Source organism: Scophthalmus maximus, chromosome 12 (genome assembly GCF_022379125.1).
Source record: "Scophthalmus maximus strain ysfricsl-2021 chromosome 12, ASM2237912v1, whole genome shotgun sequence".
NCBI lineage: Eukaryota > Metazoa > Chordata > Actinopteri > Pleuronectiformes > Scophthalmidae > Scophthalmus > Scophthalmus maximus.
The window spans coordinates 403,493-422,242 of record NC_061526.1 but is presented as its reverse complement, the minus strand read 5'-3'; the positions used below and the strand labels follow the sequence as shown (position 1 = coordinate 422,242).

General features: G+C 40.2%; 2 protein-coding genes across 3 annotated transcripts; both read right to left on the bottom strand.

Annotated features, from left to right (window-relative positions):
- Window positions 1–215: 215 nt before the first annotated feature.
- On the bottom strand, window positions 216–7,455 carry spx (spexin hormone). 2 transcript variants are annotated; one of them, XM_035650327.2, is made up of 6 exons: window positions 3,110–7,455; window positions 2,592–2,675; window positions 2,387–2,444; window positions 1,812–1,874; window positions 1,561–1,647; window positions 216–426 (listed from the first exon to the last, which is right to left on the bottom strand). In XM_035650327.2, the coding sequence occupies exons 1-6, from the start codon at window positions 3,113–3,115 to the stop codon at window positions 362–364; spliced, it is 363 nt and encodes a 120-aa protein (XP_035506220.1). In that variant the 5' UTR covers window positions 3,116–7,455; the 3' UTR covers window positions 216–361. The 2 variants fall into 2 exon arrangements, 1 of the variants encoding a protein (XP_035506220.1); XR_007031755.1 differs by lacking the exons at window positions 216–426; window positions 1,561–1,647; window positions 1,812–1,874 and having other exon boundaries at window positions 2,393–2,444; window positions 2,592–7,455.
- A 132-nt stretch (window positions 7,456–7,587) lies between these two features.
- Window positions 7,588–18,736, bottom strand: golt1ba (golgi transport 1Ba). The gene is made up of 5 exons (XM_035650315.2): window positions 18,565–18,736; window positions 17,841–17,932; window positions 16,976–17,154; window positions 15,203–15,284; window positions 7,588–10,050 (listed from the first exon to the last, which is right to left on the bottom strand). Exons 1-5 carry the CDS (start codon window positions 18,587–18,589, stop codon window positions 10,012–10,014), a joined length of 417 nt encoding a protein of 138 aa, XP_035506208.1. The 5' UTR covers window positions 18,590–18,736; the 3' UTR covers window positions 7,588–10,011.
- Window positions 18,737–18,750: the final 14 nt, after the last annotated feature.

Genomic DNA, 18,750 nt, shown 5'->3' with positions numbered 1-18,750 from the left:
TTGTATATTCTATTCATATTTGTATAATAGGGATGAGTAATCGATTATCTGTAAAATTTAACCAACAGCCAACCAATGATCATGTGACACTGATGCTTGAAATTAAATACAAGAAAATACAGGAAGGCGGCCAACTGACAACAAACCCAATGAAAGACAGCCTCAACTTTTTTCAAGACAACCTGAGACCAGAAGTGCTATGAATTGAACTTCTTTTTATTAAAACATCACATTTTTAACATATAATTCATATTTACAAAACAGTTGCTCTTTTCTTCGTTGTGCAGGACTGATACAAGTTACAGTCAGAAACAGAGACATCTTGGTTTCCTGGCAGTTTTACATTTCTATGAAAATCTTTTCAGAAGAATCCTCTCTTCCACACCGGCAGCTCTTGGAAATACACCTCGCCTGGGTTTTCATCAGCTAGGGGAGAAAGAGAGAGAGAGAATTAAAATGATCGAATCAATATACAAATTTGGAGACAGAGCAAGAGTAAAGTACAGTTCCTTGAATTTTGTGGATTATAGGTAAAAATGTTAACCTTGAAAGTGATTTCAATAGAGACTTCTCTCTACAGGTCCTTGTCCTGTAGCATCAAAAAGTCACGTTCAAATTTAAATAATGTATTTCCTTTTATATGGTGCACAAGTGGTTAAATACTCATTACATTTTTGACTTGAAAATGGACCTTTGTGGTGATATTTTCTACCCTATAGTCGGAGCTAGTTAACCAAAATGGCTTAAAAAAAAGGAAAAAGAAAAGAAAATGGCCTTGGACATTTTCTTCAGATCCTTAAATTTGCTTTCTCAGTGCTTGTGGGAACTCTGTACATGTACAACGTGAACCTCTTAAAGGTGTATATAAAAGATTTCTCATGCAGATGTTCAGAGAGCAGAATGGTAAAAATGTGTTTAAAATGTGGCAGAGATCAACTGCATACAGTGGTGTTGCTAGTTATCCATTAGGAACAAAGGTACATTTCTAGTGGGTGTGGGATGATCCATGAATCATCCCAAATGTTTACAGTTTGAGTTTAAATTAATCAATAAAAATAGCTGTTAATATCGTCCTCTATCTGTCCAGCTGGAGAAAGAAAATCCCAGATCCTCTGGGTTTGCTTTCAGTTTTTACAGCACAAACGCCTCAAACATGAGATGCAGGATTCTGTAACCTTCTGACTGCACCTCTTCTGCAATTTTTTTTGGGTATGAGATGAATCCTTAAATGTATATTTTAATTTACAAAATATACTAGAAATACTAGAACTGCATATCAATAAGTCCGTTTCTTTTAAATAGAGGTGCAAACACAACATTATCACGGATACAGGTGAATGATATATAAAGTAAGATTTACATAATAACATAATCATAATCTACATAATCTATTATGGAAAGCATGATAACCACCTATATATTATATCTTAAAAATAATAATGAATTAATATTAATGATAAATAATGACCTATCTGTGCAGCACCCCTTCTAAACTACACCCTTTAGTAATGACCCATACATGTGATCCACATGTGTGTCTGCTGGAACAGATTCTCTCACCTCCATCTCTGGCCTGCTGCAGGAAGTTGAACAGGACGGTGGCTGCCTGGTCCACACTCAGCTTCTCTGTGTTCTGACTGCGGGTCTCTGACAGGGAACAAACACACACGATATGTACTACTGCGGCACCAAAGCTCCCAACTGTAATTTTTTTTTCTAGACACATTAGAGAAAGCTTTCTTGTTGATTACTTCTGCCAAAAAGTGTTGTTTTAACCTAAATGAAAAAAAGTTTTATGAACTTCGTCGAACCTAAGTGTAATGTGTCATAGACATCTCCCTCTTTTCGGTCCTCTGAGATGAACCTGCGTCCCTCTGCAAAGAAAAACACAAAAATCATTTTGGTGTCTATGTCGGGAACCAGATAGGAAAGTACAAATGTTTTTATAGTAACAATATCAGTTTGTCTCCATGGAGTAAGAGTAATATGGAGTTCCCAAAATGTTAAATTTTTAAATCAATGGATAACCACAAATATAAATGAACACACAGACAATATGTAATATAATACAAGTACGCAGATGTGTAATAATTCAAGAAGTTTAAAAATATATTTATTTATTATCGCAAAAAATAAGTTTTTTTTTCTTTTCAGTTAATTCAATTATTATTTCACAATGACCATTACCCCACCCTCTCTGTTTTTACCCAGACTGTTACTTCTAATCACAAAGTCATTACTGGCTCTGCCATGTTTTCATAATATTATTATAACATTATATGTATTTATTTGTGTGATTATTTACTCTTTCGTGTCACCTTTATTATTTAATACTGAACACTTTGGGTCTCCATGCAGACATGCAATAAGTAGGTAAAAATCATACGTGTGCCCTTGAGATACAACATGGCCTGCGGGGTCCAGTTTCTTCTTTGGAAAGAGCCCTTTAATTAAAAGAAAATGAAAGTCTTTTAATCCCGCCTCTTCATTAACAATCACTCATTCTCAGATTAAGAACATTATGTCTACAGTTACTGGGTTACAACATCGTTGACATTATAGTTTTATACAGAGAAGTAAACCGGCTCTACCTTCGGTGCACTCCAGGACTGCGAGACAAACGTCGCCAGTAGTAAAAGGGTGAGTACATAAGTTAATGTGATGGTCCTCAAACCCTGTGGGAGGAAAATGGGAAAACCTTTTGATTCACAAATGTTAACAGAGCAGAATCCCAGAGGAAGACTCCGATCTGATGTCCGTTTTGGTTCCAAATTAACGCACTACGCATAGAATGCGCATCCTCAATTTCCCCTGGCTTTAAAAAAAATGAAAAATAATGTAATTATGAATATATATATACGTATGTGTGTAAGAACTTTGCTTTAATGTTTCAATTGGTTGTCAGATGATGTGTAAAATGCCTGAAAATAAAAGGAAGCATATGTGTAATGGTGTTTTATCAAAATGATATTCTATTTTCTTTAATGCAGTCTTCGAGGAAAAAGTATATGTACTTTTATATATAACTTTTACGAAAGAAGAAAAACGCTCCACGTACAGAACATTCCACCTATGTTAACTACCATCCAAAAGTCCAGCGTATACTCACTTTCATTGTGCCGGTGGTCCTGTGAGCTTAGCGTCCAGCAGAGAGGCCGAGAGAAGTTCAGAGGGTCTGCAGACTGTGCTCCCTCACTGTATTTATATCGTCAGGGGTGGGGAATCCTCGGTGCTCCGCGCTCCTTCATGGTGGCAGCATCTATAGGTCACGCCAATTTGATGAGACCGGGGCGGGTGGGAGAGTGAATGAACCGATCAATTCTGCCCCCTAACATTGGTAAAGGGGGATTCACTACACTGTGAATATTTCTGAATTAAAGCAGCTGCTTCCTGCTCCCCAGTAGTTTTTCATGATTACTCATGGTGCAGGCTGTGTGGACTGGCTCTGGGTGATGTTGATTAGAGCAGCACCCCCCGCCCCCCTGTGGTAATATTGATATGTTTGCACCTTGCTCACTGGAGCAGAAAACCAATAGATGAGAGCTGAATTAAGAGAAACACCTCCAGTAATGAATGGAATGAGTTAGAGTCCGTGATGTCAGTCCCAGAGACGCCTGACAGGCTACAGGATTTAAATGGGCAGGGAGGCCATGAGCTTCAGAATTACCGAGGTCATGAGATGCCCCAGGACCATTTCTAGCCTTTGAGGGGCCCTATTTTGATCTTGTTGCTAAAAGAGTGAAATTAAATGTCCTTTAATGACGTTTTGAGATGAATTATCATAACTGAAATTAACAGGTAGATTTATATTTATTTCAGTTAGCCTATAGTTTTTTGGCCATGATAGAACTCAGTCCTTTAATATTGGGTAGCTACTGATATACTTAAATGAATGTTAATTCGATGTTGATTTAACAGCCACTGTATCTGCTGTAAACTTGAAGCTTTTGATCCAAATATGGTTCAAAAATATAAAGTCTATGAATGTAAATTACTGACATGGTATGAAGGAACTTTGGGTTACTGACAAAGGCAAGTATAACCAAACATTTAAATGCTGTGGAAGACCTCTTGCCAACCCCAAACAACCTAAAGATCTTGGGCAAAGAAGAAGACCCATCTTGTGAGTGGAGTGGAGCATCTATTTGTACCCGGAATCCCATTCTGATGTGACGTACACATGGCAATGCAAGAAGGTCGATGCAGCGGAGGGCATCACAATGACCGCAAAGAAATTGCCAAATGAGTGGACCTGCAGAGAGTCAAGGCCAGCAAACAACAGGAGGCTAACAATTTCTATCTTCAAAAAAGGATATGAAGATAATTTGGGGAAAAATTGTTATTTAAGGTGAACTTTTACTTTTTAGATTGATTCATTTCCCATTTGCTAACATGGAGGAGGTGGGTTTATGACCTTTGCTGCAGCAGGGGTCAGTCAAGATATTTTAACTTCACTTTGGGTGAGCTTTCATGTCATCGATCATTATTTAAAGTCTCTATAATCTATAGACTTCTGCCTATAGCAAAAATGAGTGTTGCCCAACAACCCCTTCCCCTCTCACAGAAAGTTCATGAGCAGCGGGGCACAATTAACTAGCGGTAATTAACATGGTGCTAATCACTAATTACATATTTAACTGATAGTATTTATAATAATAATAATAATAATAATAATAATTCATTTTATTTATGGGCGCCTTTCTCAACACTCAAGGTCACCTTACAAAATCAACAATAAAAACACTCAGTCCATCCAAAAAGCAATCATAAAAGCAGGCAATAAAACAACATAATAATAATAATAATAATAATAAAAACAAGAGAAAGGGTGGGGTCGTTCCAGTCAAAGCAAATTAAATTAAAGGGAATAGGCCTGTCTGAAAAGATGGGTTTTCAGGTGAGATTTGAAAGTGGTAATGGAATTGGAGTGTTGGATGTAGTGAGGGAGAGAGTTCCAGAGGTGGGGAGCTGAGCGACTGAAAGCTCTCGACCCCATGGTAACCAGACGAGCAGGTGGGAGGATGAGCTGGATTGAGGAAGAGGACCTGAGAGAACGGGTGGGTGTCTTGATATGGAGGGGCAAGATTGTTGATGGCCTTGAAAGTAAGGAGGAGGATCTTGTAGATGATGCGGTATTTGAAGGGGAGCCATTGGAGTTGCTGCAGGACAGGTGTTATGTGACTGATGGAGGGGGTTCTGGTAATGATACGGCCAGCAGAGTTTTGGACCAGTTGTAGTTTATGGATGGATTTGTCAGGTAAACCAAAGAGAAGAGAGTTGCAATAGTCTAGCCGGGATGTGACCAGGGTGTGAACCAGAATTTCTGCACTGTTGGGGGAGAGAGATGGGCGCAAGCGAGAGATGTTACGTAAATGGAAATATGCTGACCGAGTGACGTTATTTATGTGGGACTGGAATGATAGAGTGCTATCTAGGTTGACACCCAGACTCTTAACCTGGGAAGAGGGGGATACAGATGAATTTTCTATGGAGATGGAAAAGTCATTTATTTTAGAGAGGATGGATTTGGTGCCAATAAGGAGGAGTTCAGTTTTGTCACTGTTGAGCTTGAGAAAGTTTTGGGAGAACCAGGATCTGATTTCCTGAAGACAGTCAGATAGGGAGTTGGGAGGGAGGGACGTTGTGGGTTTGGTAGATAGGTAGAGCTGGGTGTCATCTGCATAGCAGTGGAACTGAATGTTATGTTTACGGAAATACAGCCAAGAGGGAGAAGTTAGATAATGAACAGAAGGGGTCCAAGGACAGAACCTTGGGGAACACCAGAGGAGAGGGATCTGAATGTCTTGAGTCGGACAAACTGAGTACGGCCAGAAAGATATGATTTAAACCAGTCCAGGAGTGTATCAGATAATCCAAGGGAGGCTAGTCGGTCGATGAGGATGGTTTGGGAAATGGTGTCAAAAGCTGCACTCAGGTCCAGGAGGATGAGGATTGTTAGAAGTCCAGAGTCCGCAGCCATGCGGAGGTCATTGGTTATTTTAACAAGAGCTGTTTCGGTGCTATGAAGGGGACGGAAGCCTGATTGGAACTGTTCATATAGACTGTTGTGGGAGAGGTGGTCATGGATCTGAGAGGCAACTGTTTTTTCAAGAATCTTTGAAAGGAAGGGGAGGTTGGAGATTGGGTGGAGATTGTTGAAGTTGCTGGGGTCAGCACCAGGTTTCTTGAGAATGGGGGTTATTGCAGCTGATTTGAGGGGTGACGGAACAGTACCAGAGATGAAAGAGGAATGGATAATTGCAGTTATAAGAGGGGTCAGGGAGTGAATGCAAGCTTTAACCAGTATAGTGGGGAGAGGATCAAGTTGGCAAGTTGATGGTTTAGATTTGCCAACAAGGTTGGTTATTTCAGCAGCAGAGGGGAGGGTAAAGTCAGAGAAAGGATGAGGGGAAGAAGTTTGAATGTCAGGGGAAAATTTCAGGGTTGAGATCTGGGGGGCTAACTGCTGATGGATACGGTCAATTTTAGTATTAAAAAATGTCATAATGGAATTACATGAGTCAGAGGAGTAAAAGTGAGGAGGGAGAGAGTCCGGTGGGCATAGCGTTTTGTGAACCAGTGAGAAGAGTGCTTGAGAGTTGCCAGAGCCTGACCTGATTAAATCTGTATAATAGTTGGATTTTGCAGTGGAAACAGAATCTTTATAGGAAAGGAAATGGGTATTAAACATTTGTTTGTGGATGGTTAGACCAGTTTTTCTGTAGAGGCGTTCCAGTTGACGTATTAGTCAAAATTTGTATTGCTGACTAACCGTTATGTTATTCAATGTTAAAATTCCAAGATGTGAACATTTTGACAGCATGTTCTTAATAAAGTGAGAATCTTTAAGTATGTGTTGATGTCTTTGACCTGAAAGTTTTTCATTCCAAATGCTCTGTGACACCATTTGCATTCTGACTTTTGGTTTTCCTTATCCTTGTGGTTGGTTAATGCAAGGAGAAGGTTCAGTTTAAATTTGTTGTAACTATTTGGAAAAGTAAAACAAAAAAAGAAAGCTTGTGTATGTAATTATTGGGGTGAACACTGTGGTATTATGTCAGGGCAACTTGCTCTGAGAGAAAAACAATGGCTAGGACCAACAACTGCAAAGGTTTGGGATAACTTAATATCTTGACTTATAGAATAGTTGGGCCAACTTCACCCTAAAGAGAAATAATAAGTTGCAAAGTACTGAGAGAAAAGTTAGGTCAATTTCAAGTAAATGTCATGAATGCAGCTATAATGGTTACCATGCTTTCTCCTCGTTAGAAGCTGTTTTGAAATCAGAGCGAATCTGCGACAATACCCTAGATAAGGGAGCCAGCTATGTGATAATGGAAAACCTGTTAAGCCCAAAGATAAACCAATAATAATAACCATCTCATTGTTTCTATACTTTCTAATTTTAGGGTATTTAGTTACTTCAGTAATTGAGCTTCATGCAAGCCTTCATGGGGAAAAGGATGTTGGAAGTTGTAAGAGTCAGTGACAACACAAGAATAAATGAACAACAACTTGGATGGCAGATACAAAGCTAAGTACCTTAATATATTAACAAAAGTGCAAAAACATTGACATATGAGAGTATTTAAGTATTTCATTTTTTTTATTCGAAAACTTGGCTTCATTTTTTGAGGATGGAAGAAGCATGTGTCGTCATGGCCTTGCATAATTAAACACAAAGTTAAATGCATTTACCGAAAGATGGGAAGTTAAAGGAAAAACCTTAAAAATAACTAGAGAAACAGGACGACACTGCGCCCATCTTTTGAGCAGGAAGGCTCAATGAATGATGAGTATATGAATGATATGAATCATACCCTGTGCCCTTCATATAATCACCAGATCTACACATAGTTTAACACAAATAGGAGATTTAAGACTGATACGTCAGACAGCACTCTTCACCATCTTCATCGAAACACCAAATGGAGGAATATCTTTTGGAGGAATAGTGTTCATCTATTCCAGTAATGACATTTGTCGAGTCACTGCACACTGAAGCTGTTCTGGTGCCATCACCTTATTAAAGACAATTTGTGTTTTACTTTGTCACTCGCTCTGTCAAATGTATATTCTTCTTTCACTCTCCATGCAGTTTACAGTCAAATGAATCATGACTTATTCATTGTGTTCTCAGCATAGGTCTAACATTAGGAATAAGTCCTGATACAGTGTAAACTTTTCTGTCAGTGTCCCAACCTATACAGAATTAAATTACCTGAAATGCTGGGCTTGGTGAAGACTGAAACCTGCTCGCTGCTGCACATGGCTTTATATCGGCTGATTTAACAGCTTCTCTGTGTTGGAAGCAAAAGGGCTTTAACCCAGTATCGTCGCTTACAGCTAAATCTTCATCATCATGAATTTCTGCAGGAAAGTCTTTTCAATGCTGACTTTTGAGGGAACAAAGAGCTAGACAGTCTGAATCAGAGGAAGCTATAATAACTTTTTAGCAAAACTTCTCTGCTGGAGTGTAAACTGTCCTAAAAAAGGAGACATGTTGTGTGTACAGTTAAGAGACAAATATGTTTCATGAAAAGTGAGATCCTACAGAATTTTCCAGTAAACAACTGAGCTTGTAAATGACAGTTAACAAACCAGTTAGCTTGGAGATCTATTGCGACTGAGATTAGCATTAGCACGTTCCTGGCTACAGCAGTGCGAGCAGTATACATTCCCAAGCTTGTAGGACCAGCTGAGTTAACTTTACTATATATGTGTCATCATGAAATGAGTGTTGTCAGTTTCTGGCCACACTAATAGTAAACGCATTTAAAAGCTCATGGGGTAAATGAATATCAAATACGATCCCATAGCACCTTACTATACATGAAGTCAAACATTTGAATAATAATTTATACCAAAGTACTCATTAACCCAAAGTAATGACAAGAAACAAAGGGAAAATGTTACAATAGCCACATTTGGTATTCAAATAGCTGCAACACACTATAAACATAGGGCTCTATCTTACACCTGGTGCAAAGTAGCGCAAAGTGGTACAAAGAATTACAAAGTGTGACGCAAGTTTCTTTTCTAGTTTCAGAGCGACACAGTTGTCATTTTCTCGTCCAGCACCAACACAGTCTAAATTGGAAAATACACTGAGTGGTGTGTTGGTCTTAAAATGAGGTGTGGTCAGGTAAATTGTTGACACATTCATATGTTGAGGAGGGTATGTGGAGGGAATGTGATTGTGCTTTTAACCAACATAAATAGTCTGAAGTTCATGTAGCAGGATTTCACTGTTATTTTAAGGGCACATTGTAGCAAGATAGAATGAATCCTCCTAATTATAAAAACAAACCACTTTTAATGGGCATGGGAGATGGCAGTCTGATTGATTTATGCAATGTTACACCTAAAACATAGCGATGATTAATTAAGAGACCAAATGCAACCCTTTCCAACCATGCAGCTAGACAGGTTTTTTCTGAGCAACTAGCAAAAGTGGATTTGGTCGTGACCAAAAATAGGCCATGCACTTTAGATGATGCACTTGGATAGATAAAATAAAGTCCACAGTTGGAGACAAAAAAAAACATAAAAGCTTTTGTCCAAATAAAGTTAAAGCACAGGCACAGAAACATGACAACACGGAAAGCTGTCGTTCCACTTCTCATCCTTGCAGGTTTGTCTGTTTCTTCCACAGAGAAAGAAAGTCACGTAGACAGTGTCAATGAGCATTTGAGGGAATCGTCCATCCTCCACTATAATGCCAGATGCACTTAACAGTGAAGGGATCAATAGGATTTGAAATATTTATTATAGTGACCTTAGTAACTCCATCCTTTAGTAACAGTGGTGCGACAAGCTGATGAACATTTGATTGGTAGCACTGACCAGGGAAATTACAGAGAAGACAGAAAGCAGTCTTTGCCTGCCGGAGGAGGAAGGAATCTTAAAAAATATAACCTTAGCTGCTTCAAAACAGCCCAATGGGAGATTGTGTTGCTCTATAAAAACTGCTGTATTCAAACAGCCTTCTCTGGGTAGAAAAAGTCACTGTTATACCATGGTGTTGCTCTCGCCCACTTTGTCCACATACTGAAAGAAAAGAAAAAAGCTGTTAAGTGTCATCTGGTTGTTTCTTGAGGTATAAAGCATGATCTGAAACACAAACCCATGGAGCTGTAAATGGCATGCAAGTGTGATTACAGTTTACACTGCTGGACTACATGGTTACTAATGGAAAGCATGCATTAAAGAGACACACCACAGGACACACAGAATTACTTCCTGATAGATTGGATTAATTTTGTGGGCATCAATTAGGAATGTAATGAAGCAATTTTTAAACAACTTGTAAATTGTTCTCTTACCACTTATATCTGAGAGGACATCTCTGTTTTAAGTACTTTTTTTAATGAAGTCATGAAAATGTCCCATTTTGTCAAAATTGGAGTTGCTGCTACAATCAAAGACTGTATATAAAATGGTCAACATGCTGGCTCTGCTGATATTAAGCCAAAACACCTGGATTGCCCCCTGGTGGCTGGCTGCAGTATAGGTCCTAAACCCCACCTCAAAGTTAGCAGATGGGACATTGACCAAAATAAAAAATAAAAATCAAAGTACACCAAAAAAAGTGTCTCCCAAAGATAGTTTCAGTTCTTATCAAACTGATGTATGTTCAAGTGTTCATGTTTCTGATCAGTTTAGTTTTAATTAGTTATTTAATGCTATTAAAAAGATAGGCTGAGATGTCATGATTGACAGTTGAGACTGACTCACCACTGGTCGAGGGCATGTATCGAAGGGACCTTCTCCATGATCACTACTGCACACAATCTGGCTATTAATCATGTCACCAGCACAAGATGGCAGCCCTTGCTATTCAAGATATTTTGGCCTTGTGTGTACAGTATAGAAGCTAGTTGAGACTTATGGTCCATCCATATTTACAGTCTATGGCTACAACCTACAACGCAGGGGTAATGGGAATGACAGATGTAGCTGAACAAGCACTACCACTAGCATACTAATCTGCAAGTTTAATTCCACATGACTACTGTCTATTTGAGATGTCATTACAATGAAATGTGTAATGTCTGTGGATTTGATGAGGTATTTTATTTTGAAAAGTGTGACACTTGCAGGAATTGATTATTAAGAATGGCATTTGTTTTTTTTCTTTTTCAATAGTGGCATTGAGCTGTGCATTATTTCAGATTCTGAACAGTGTTGACAGAAATGTGTGTTTTGTTTGGCAATAGGTGAACACATTGTGTATTTTTTAAAATCCTGTAAAAAATACAACTGTAATGCATATGATAAAAAAAATACAGCAAGTGAATTGAATTTTACAGTTGCTTTTAGTAATTTTTCAAGAACATTTGCTCTTTGAGCTTTTTCAGTCATTATTTTGCAGCCACAGTAAAAGTGGAAAATAGCCCACTGGCTGTTTTTGCCGGTCATGTGACCCTTGCTTTGCACGTTGAAGCTGCCCAATTAGAGCCTTCAAATATAAAACAGAGGAAGCTGTCATATTGCTTCATTTAAGGTGGCAAAGAAGTCAATTTATGTCAACACCTTATTTTGCAAGGAATACCACAGCAAAGCTAAATACCTGCTGTATTGCATCACCCACTTTAACATACAGTGAAAAAAGAATAAAGATCCAAGGTGCTCTACTGACACAAAGTTAAAAAGCCTTTTTTTTAAATGGCTGTTTTGAAGTGGAATTGTTTAAAAAGAATTTAAGTGAGCAGTACAAACAGCCTTCTTCAGGGTGTAGTCCTTGGCACAGTTCCCTTTTAGCAAATACTGCACAAGAGATTTGCAAACCCAGGTGTCAGCACAAATCTGTCTGGCTGACATTTTTCAGTGGATGTCGACGCACCACATGAAGCTCTGACCGAGATGCTTTTCCTCGTAGGGAAGGCATCCCCCATCAACGACCTCTCCATCATCATTGAGAACTCTGTGTTGAACCCTAGTCAAACTGCAAGGAACCTGGGTGTGACACTGGAACACCAGTTGTCCTTCGCAGGACAACTGGTTGTCCTTCGCAGCCAACATCGCCAGTTGTCCTTCACAGGTAACATCGCAGTGACGAACCACTCCTGCAGATCCATCCTTTCACAACATCAGGAGGACACGTCCGCTCCTCACCGAGAAGTCGGCGCAGGTATTGGTGCAGGCTCTTGTCATCTTACGCATTGGACTTCTGCAACTCCCTCCTAGCTGGACTCCCGGCATGCGTCATCCGACCTCTGCAGCTCACCCAGGATTCAGCGGCCCGGTTGGTCTTCAACTTACCAAAATCTCCCACACTAAACCACTACTCCGCACCCTGCGTTGGTTGTGTACTGTGCTGCTAATGGCTCAGGCCCTTCCTATATCCAGAAAATGGTCAAACCTTACACCCCAGCCCGTCCACTCCACTCTGCTACTGGCAAATCGCTTTCCATTCCCCTAACTGCGAGGGGTAGGCAGCCATCGCTCATCTAAATCCCGTCTGTTTTCTGTCCTGGTTCCTCAATGGTGGAATGAGCTCCCCATTAACATCAGGACATTGAATCCCTTCCCTTCATTGAATCCCTTCCCTTCTATGTTCGGTCGCGGCTGCCGGCGGTCGGTCGCGGCTGCCGGCTTGCGGCGGAGCTAGACTCGCGGCCGGGATGTCGTTAACGTTCTATCGCCCAGCCCCTTGTGCTCTGTGTGTAATTATGGAGAACGTTTTCTGGGCCTCCCGGGTCTCTACGTCGTGTATGTGCCTTGTTATGTGCGACTGTTGTCATGGCAGCAGACGAGGGGAGGAGCGAGGAGGAGCTTTGCGGAACACGAAGGGAGGGGGGCGAGGAGTGAGCAGGAAAGTACTGGAATCGACCAGTCTCACAGGGCTGTTTATACAGAAAGAGGAGGGTGCTGTATGGCTTGATCCTTGAGGTGTTTTGACATGGAATGGCAAAGACATGTAGGTCACACACCTGAAAACCAATGTAACTTGTGTAAAAGGGGGCATAATATGGGCCCTTTAAAAACCCGTCTGAAATGGGGCTGGAAACAATCCCCTCTCTCTCCCTCATTGAAGAATTCTGAGACTATAAATATTCATGATATGCAAATAACACAGGGCCCACTCACCACAGATGCTTGTGCTAGTTTGACCAGTTGAAGATTGTGCGCAACAAGATGGCTAGCAGCAACATTGGCAAAAAAATTTTTCACGAACTGCTAATGCTAACTCTAACTGTCTGCTTACACACCTGCCGTCCTCTCATGGATGCACTGCCTCTGCGTGCACTGGAAGTTTCCGGTTTCTGTGACCAAGCTTGCATATTTGACAGCGATTGGTTTTCTGTGACGTACTTAATCTAGCTTGCCAGGATTCATTTGAATTTCAAATTGCAGAGAAGTGCAAAAAAATCTCCTACTCCATGAGAAGAATTTGATAAACACCTATACAGTGACAACATTTGCTCAGATACAAGTCCCTATAGTTAATGTCAGACATTTTAGAGTACAGAAACAGAAGAAAAACACATTTTGGTGTGGAGGGGGATTTTTACGGTTAGGGTAAGGGGATTAGGGAATGCATTATGTCAATGAGTGTCCTCACAACTAGAGAGTGAAGTGTGCGTGTGTGTGTGTGTTTTTGTTTGTTGGGCTAGAGTCACTTTGACAATAAACTGAAACAATCTGGGTTGGGGAGTGTCTCAAAGTAATTACCTATTTTATATTAATTACTATTTTTTTCTTGTTCGGATTCTTGAGGCTCCGCCAGCTGTTACCCATTTAGTGTCTGTATCCTTGCACGTCTCCTGCATTCTCCTTGTTTTGTTCTTGTTATTATAGATCTTGTGGGTTAAAGCCACTCATCCAAAGAATCTGATGAAGATGAGTCAGCTGGGAGAACAGTAGTGGGATTAGAAGTAGATTCTTCATCACTGCTAGTGAAGTTGAAAGACAAATATCTCTGCCACTGTGTGTCCCGATGATTTGACCTGGTCCACCTGTAATCCTTGCCCATGATTTTTTTGTTGTCTCACCAACTTTTTATGTTCCTTCATATCATGTTTAAGGTAATTTCCTCTGGTTGTCACTCATTACAGAGATTTACAGCTACTCCTTTTTCTTTCTTGCTGTGCTTGATAATTAGTTGGATCATGTTTAATGAACAGATCTAATGAGCATTTATGGATTCATGGAGTGTTTACACAACAACTCGTATGCCTTGGATCTTTCTTCTGTCAACGTTTGTGTTCCCTACCAGAGAACTTTCAACACAAAAACAGCCTCACAAAAGAGATATGGTTTGGTGTAAGCTGTTAATTTGAAGTGGATAATATGTCTCTTGATTGAAAATTTTTACATTTTTGCATAGTTAGCTACCAAGCTAACTCGCCAGTATGTTACCAGTGAGTTAGCCTGTTATCACTTTGTTTGCCAGTTACAGTAGATCGCCACCTACCCCTACTTCCACACATTCTGCAGGGTGTAGAATGAATTTGAATAGATTATAAAATAAATTTTAAATATTGGGCCTCGATTTTGACCAATTCAAAAATCACCCTATTATCTGTGGTGTGAGCCTTTTAAGTCAAATAATAAATTAAACAAATATATATATATATATATATATTATTAATACAATTAATTGCTCTCCCTTTGATTCATGTGTCTTCTGAATATTGCAAAGTGTGTTAAATATTTTAGCAAGCAAGGGAAAATCGGTAGTGACTGACCACGACGGCTGAATGTCCTCAGAGCCTTACGAAGGCTTTAATAAAAAGAAAACAAAAAACACACAGACAGAGAGACATTCACCTCAAAAGCTTGCCCACACAACAGCATGGCAGGAGCATGTTCATTAGCCCCAAAAATAACGTTACATCTGCAAACCTGTACTTCTAGATTAAACAGAGCCAGACTCTCACATCTCATAAGCCTTGAAGACTAGAGTTGAACTGTAGATGACCCTGAGCTCATATAATTTCCAAAACTGCCCTTTTTTATGTTGAATAACCCAAACATCACCTGCTCAATAATTATGTTCACTGGCAGTCTTTTCACTGTATCATTAACCTGATGGAGCAGCTGTGATGTGCAGGAGCTGAGCTGTCATTTTACTGGGGCAACTGGGTAAATCGCTTGTGGTGTTTTTGAACATGGTGATTAATGAACAAGAGAAAGAGCCATGCTGCATGTATAAGTAGCAGAGCTGCAGAGCTGCTCACTACCAGGTGATACTCACTGCACTGATGAACGGCAGGTTTAGGATGGAGCCGAGGACAGGTATCCTTCTGATGAATCCTACTGCGACTGGGAAGAAACCCCTGGATGTGATCGAAGTGAAAGAGAGAGCGAGGGAGGGGGAGAGATGAGGACATGACATATGAACAGAGAAAACTGAATATCCTGGCCATAGATAATACAGTAGCTTCACAGAACTGAGTCAATTAACATGGACTATGGAGTTATTAATAACTTAACATCTAATTAATGATGGAACTATTTTAAAAAGACAGAATTCAGCTAAATGACACGTTAATGATTTCATGAGAGAAGTTGGTGCTTTATGAATGGGAGAGTATAGGAGCCAGCCCCTCGAGCGGCATTGCACTTTAAGTCACTGTTCAGACCTGGGGCTCACGTCCATATTTTTTTTTCTGTGGTTGTGAATCATCCTGGAGGTTTTACTGAACCTGGATCTGCTTTCCAGATGAGGTGCTCAAGCCTCACACAGAACAATACAATAGTTGTACTCGCTCAGGCCCACTCTTCAGAAATCACCATGATGTTGTCCTCAAAGTTAAGAAGTGTACATCATAGGTTGTCATGGACAAATGGCAAAAATTTGTGTGACAGGGAGATTATGTGTGGGAGATTCATGTTGTAGTCCCAGTTCCACTAGTGCAGAAGTGATATTGAAGAGAACCTTATTCGTAACCCAGCTGAAAACACAGCCAACAGGTGGAAAAGAAGACTGAACAGTCTCTGTGGTGGGGAGGACCTGTCAGGAATTTGTTTGGTGTATCTGGTCTAGGTTTTTGGACGAATGCATTCATTTCTTCGATACCCTTGACAGCACCAATAATGTTGTAGTTTATCGATAAGTTAGCCCCGGGGCCCGTTTAATACCGGGTTTTGGTACCCATCCCTCACGCCTAATTTCTTTTTCACACCAACATTCAGCGAAGAAGAACTCTAGGGTCAGAGCCAATCAGACATGAAAGCCCATCCCTTCTCTGCCTCTGATTGGCTTAGACCATGGTGTTCTTCTTCACTGTATGCTTGTGGAGGAAAAAACATAACGCTACACACAGAGAGACAAGCTAAATAATAGGGGCACTGGTGCGACCAAGGAAAATGTTTAGTCACTTCATAGATTTTTAGTCGCATGTGTCACTTGTGAATCGACTTGGTCAGATGACTCCTGACTCGAGCATTGACTGCTTAGGACCCGGGAGATGGAGACGAGAGCTCGGACTTTGATTCATGTGTCTTCTGAATATTGCAAAGTGTGTTAAATATTTTAACTTTTTTTCTTCTTTTTTTAATCAACGCAATGTTGTTCCACTCTTTTTGTTGTTCTCATCATTTCATTTGTATTTACTGTTTTTATGTGATGTTGTCCTCCTATTGCTTTTATTTATTTTTTGCTTTATTAGTGTGAATGCGTCTTTGAGTCTGCACCTGAGAACCTTGTCTCTGCTTTGTCGGTCAAAGCACTTTTTAAACCCTGTTTAGTATTATTATTATTATTGATAGTCATAGTAATACATTATTTACTATTGTGCAATTTTAGTGACTCTACCTCCCTCTCTACACTACATCCCCATATTAAAGAAAAGGTTAACAAATTTTTAGGTTTCAGTGTTGATATGGGCTGACTTGAAAAACATGTAAACCTAATAACCCTAATATTCCGTCTCACGTGGAAACGTGCAAAGAAAATTCCAAAACAGGTGGATACGCAGTCTACTCTTACTGTTTCTCAGCTCATGCCTCCTTTGTTTCCTCTCACCTGAACAACAGGAAAAAGCCGTAGACCTCCAGCACGACCCCAATAATGGGCCAGCCAATCAACACCACGAACACACCTCCCAGGAAGAAACTGGTGGCCTTAATCTTGTGCTTCTGGAAAAAGAAGCGGAAGGTCCTCTCAAGCCCGATGACGAAGGCAAGTCCAGCAACAAACAGGATCTACAGCAAAAAAAGAAGGGTGGTACAATGTTTGAGAGGGGGTTGGAACTCTGGGCTTTTGCAGCTGACATAACAGTTGTGTAGCCAGCTTCCTGAATAATTCTAAAAACAAGATTGCAAAGACAGAATGGCTGAGAGAGCATATCAGAAAAAGAATGAATGAATTTAGTTGGTGAAAGACTCAGAGACACATAAAGCCAAATCATTGCACAATAAAAAAAAACAATGACATTAGAGATGCACTAATACCTCCGTTTTCCCCTGGACAGCACATGTCAGTTAGCCAACTGTGACACTGCTGGGCTATTGCTAGTGATTTTAAGGTAGAAACTACAAACATGGTGTCATACGTGTTTCTTGTGCTGCCTCCTTTTTGTACAAACTTTATCAGCACTGTGCACCATATAAGCTCCAACAGGCTGCGCATCATTTCTCAGTATAAATGGTCAGTATGAAGCTGATCAGCAACCCTGCTTAACATGTCTTTTGTGTGTTTTATGAACCACTTAGACTTGGTAAAATATTATTGATAAGTTACTGTACATACAACATAGATTCTGTATGACGTGTAAGATCCTGACAATGTAATGCCAGCACCAGGTGCCGGAAGAGAAGACAACGTTGCTACTGTAGGTTTCTCAGGATTGCAGGTTATACATCAGTTCAACAAACCAACAATCACTCACATTTCCAATAGCCAGGAGTGCTTTGTCAAAGAAAAGGATCATCCCGAAGAAGAGGAAGAACACGCCGAAGCCTGTTAATCCCATTCCAATCTCTGCAAGACACAAACACATACCAGAGGTATGTTAAATATTCCTCCATCCAAAGATTTGTCAATTAGCTCCTATGATAAGATAAACAGCAGGGTTCCCTTTGTTAAAATGTTACTTAGTGACATCACATAAGTGGGGTTTGCACCATTATAAGAATGTCACAGAGCCAACCTAAACTTTGACAGACAGGGCTGCTGTAGAGGAAGACAGGCAACGATGTAGCCTATTCCTCATCTACATTAATATTTGAAGGACACGGTGTATAATCATTCCAATAGTTGATATGAGACCAATGATGTTGACAAGCAAACATGTGGGCCTAAACACCAAAAATGAAAATAGTGATTTCACTGGAGCTTCCAAAGGAGCTCAGTGGTTCAGTCTGTATATTTAGCTGGTCTGAGATTAGGAATCAGCACATAAACGTACGTTACAGTAAACTCGCGAGTTTACCAGTGGCTTCAAAACAGTGTAGTAAGAGTTAGCTGTTATCCATTTGTGCCAGGGTATGGCATGCCATATAGTGAAAGCTAACTTTCCTAGCATTGAAAGCTAATGGCCAGTGCTGCAGCTCAAATGAAGCCGGTTTGACAGTGAGGACAGCGACAGTTGCCCGAATTAACAAGGGTCTTACTTTGGGAATCCGTTAGCGAAATCATCTCGACGCCGGATAAATGGGTAAAGATAAAAGCAGAAGTAAAGAAAATGTTTTAGATAGAGTTATTCGAGCGCTCCTTTTTGAACAATTTGGATGACAGCTGCCACTGCAGCAACAGCCACGTCTTCCGGAAACACACCTTCTCGCGATGTCATCTTCCGG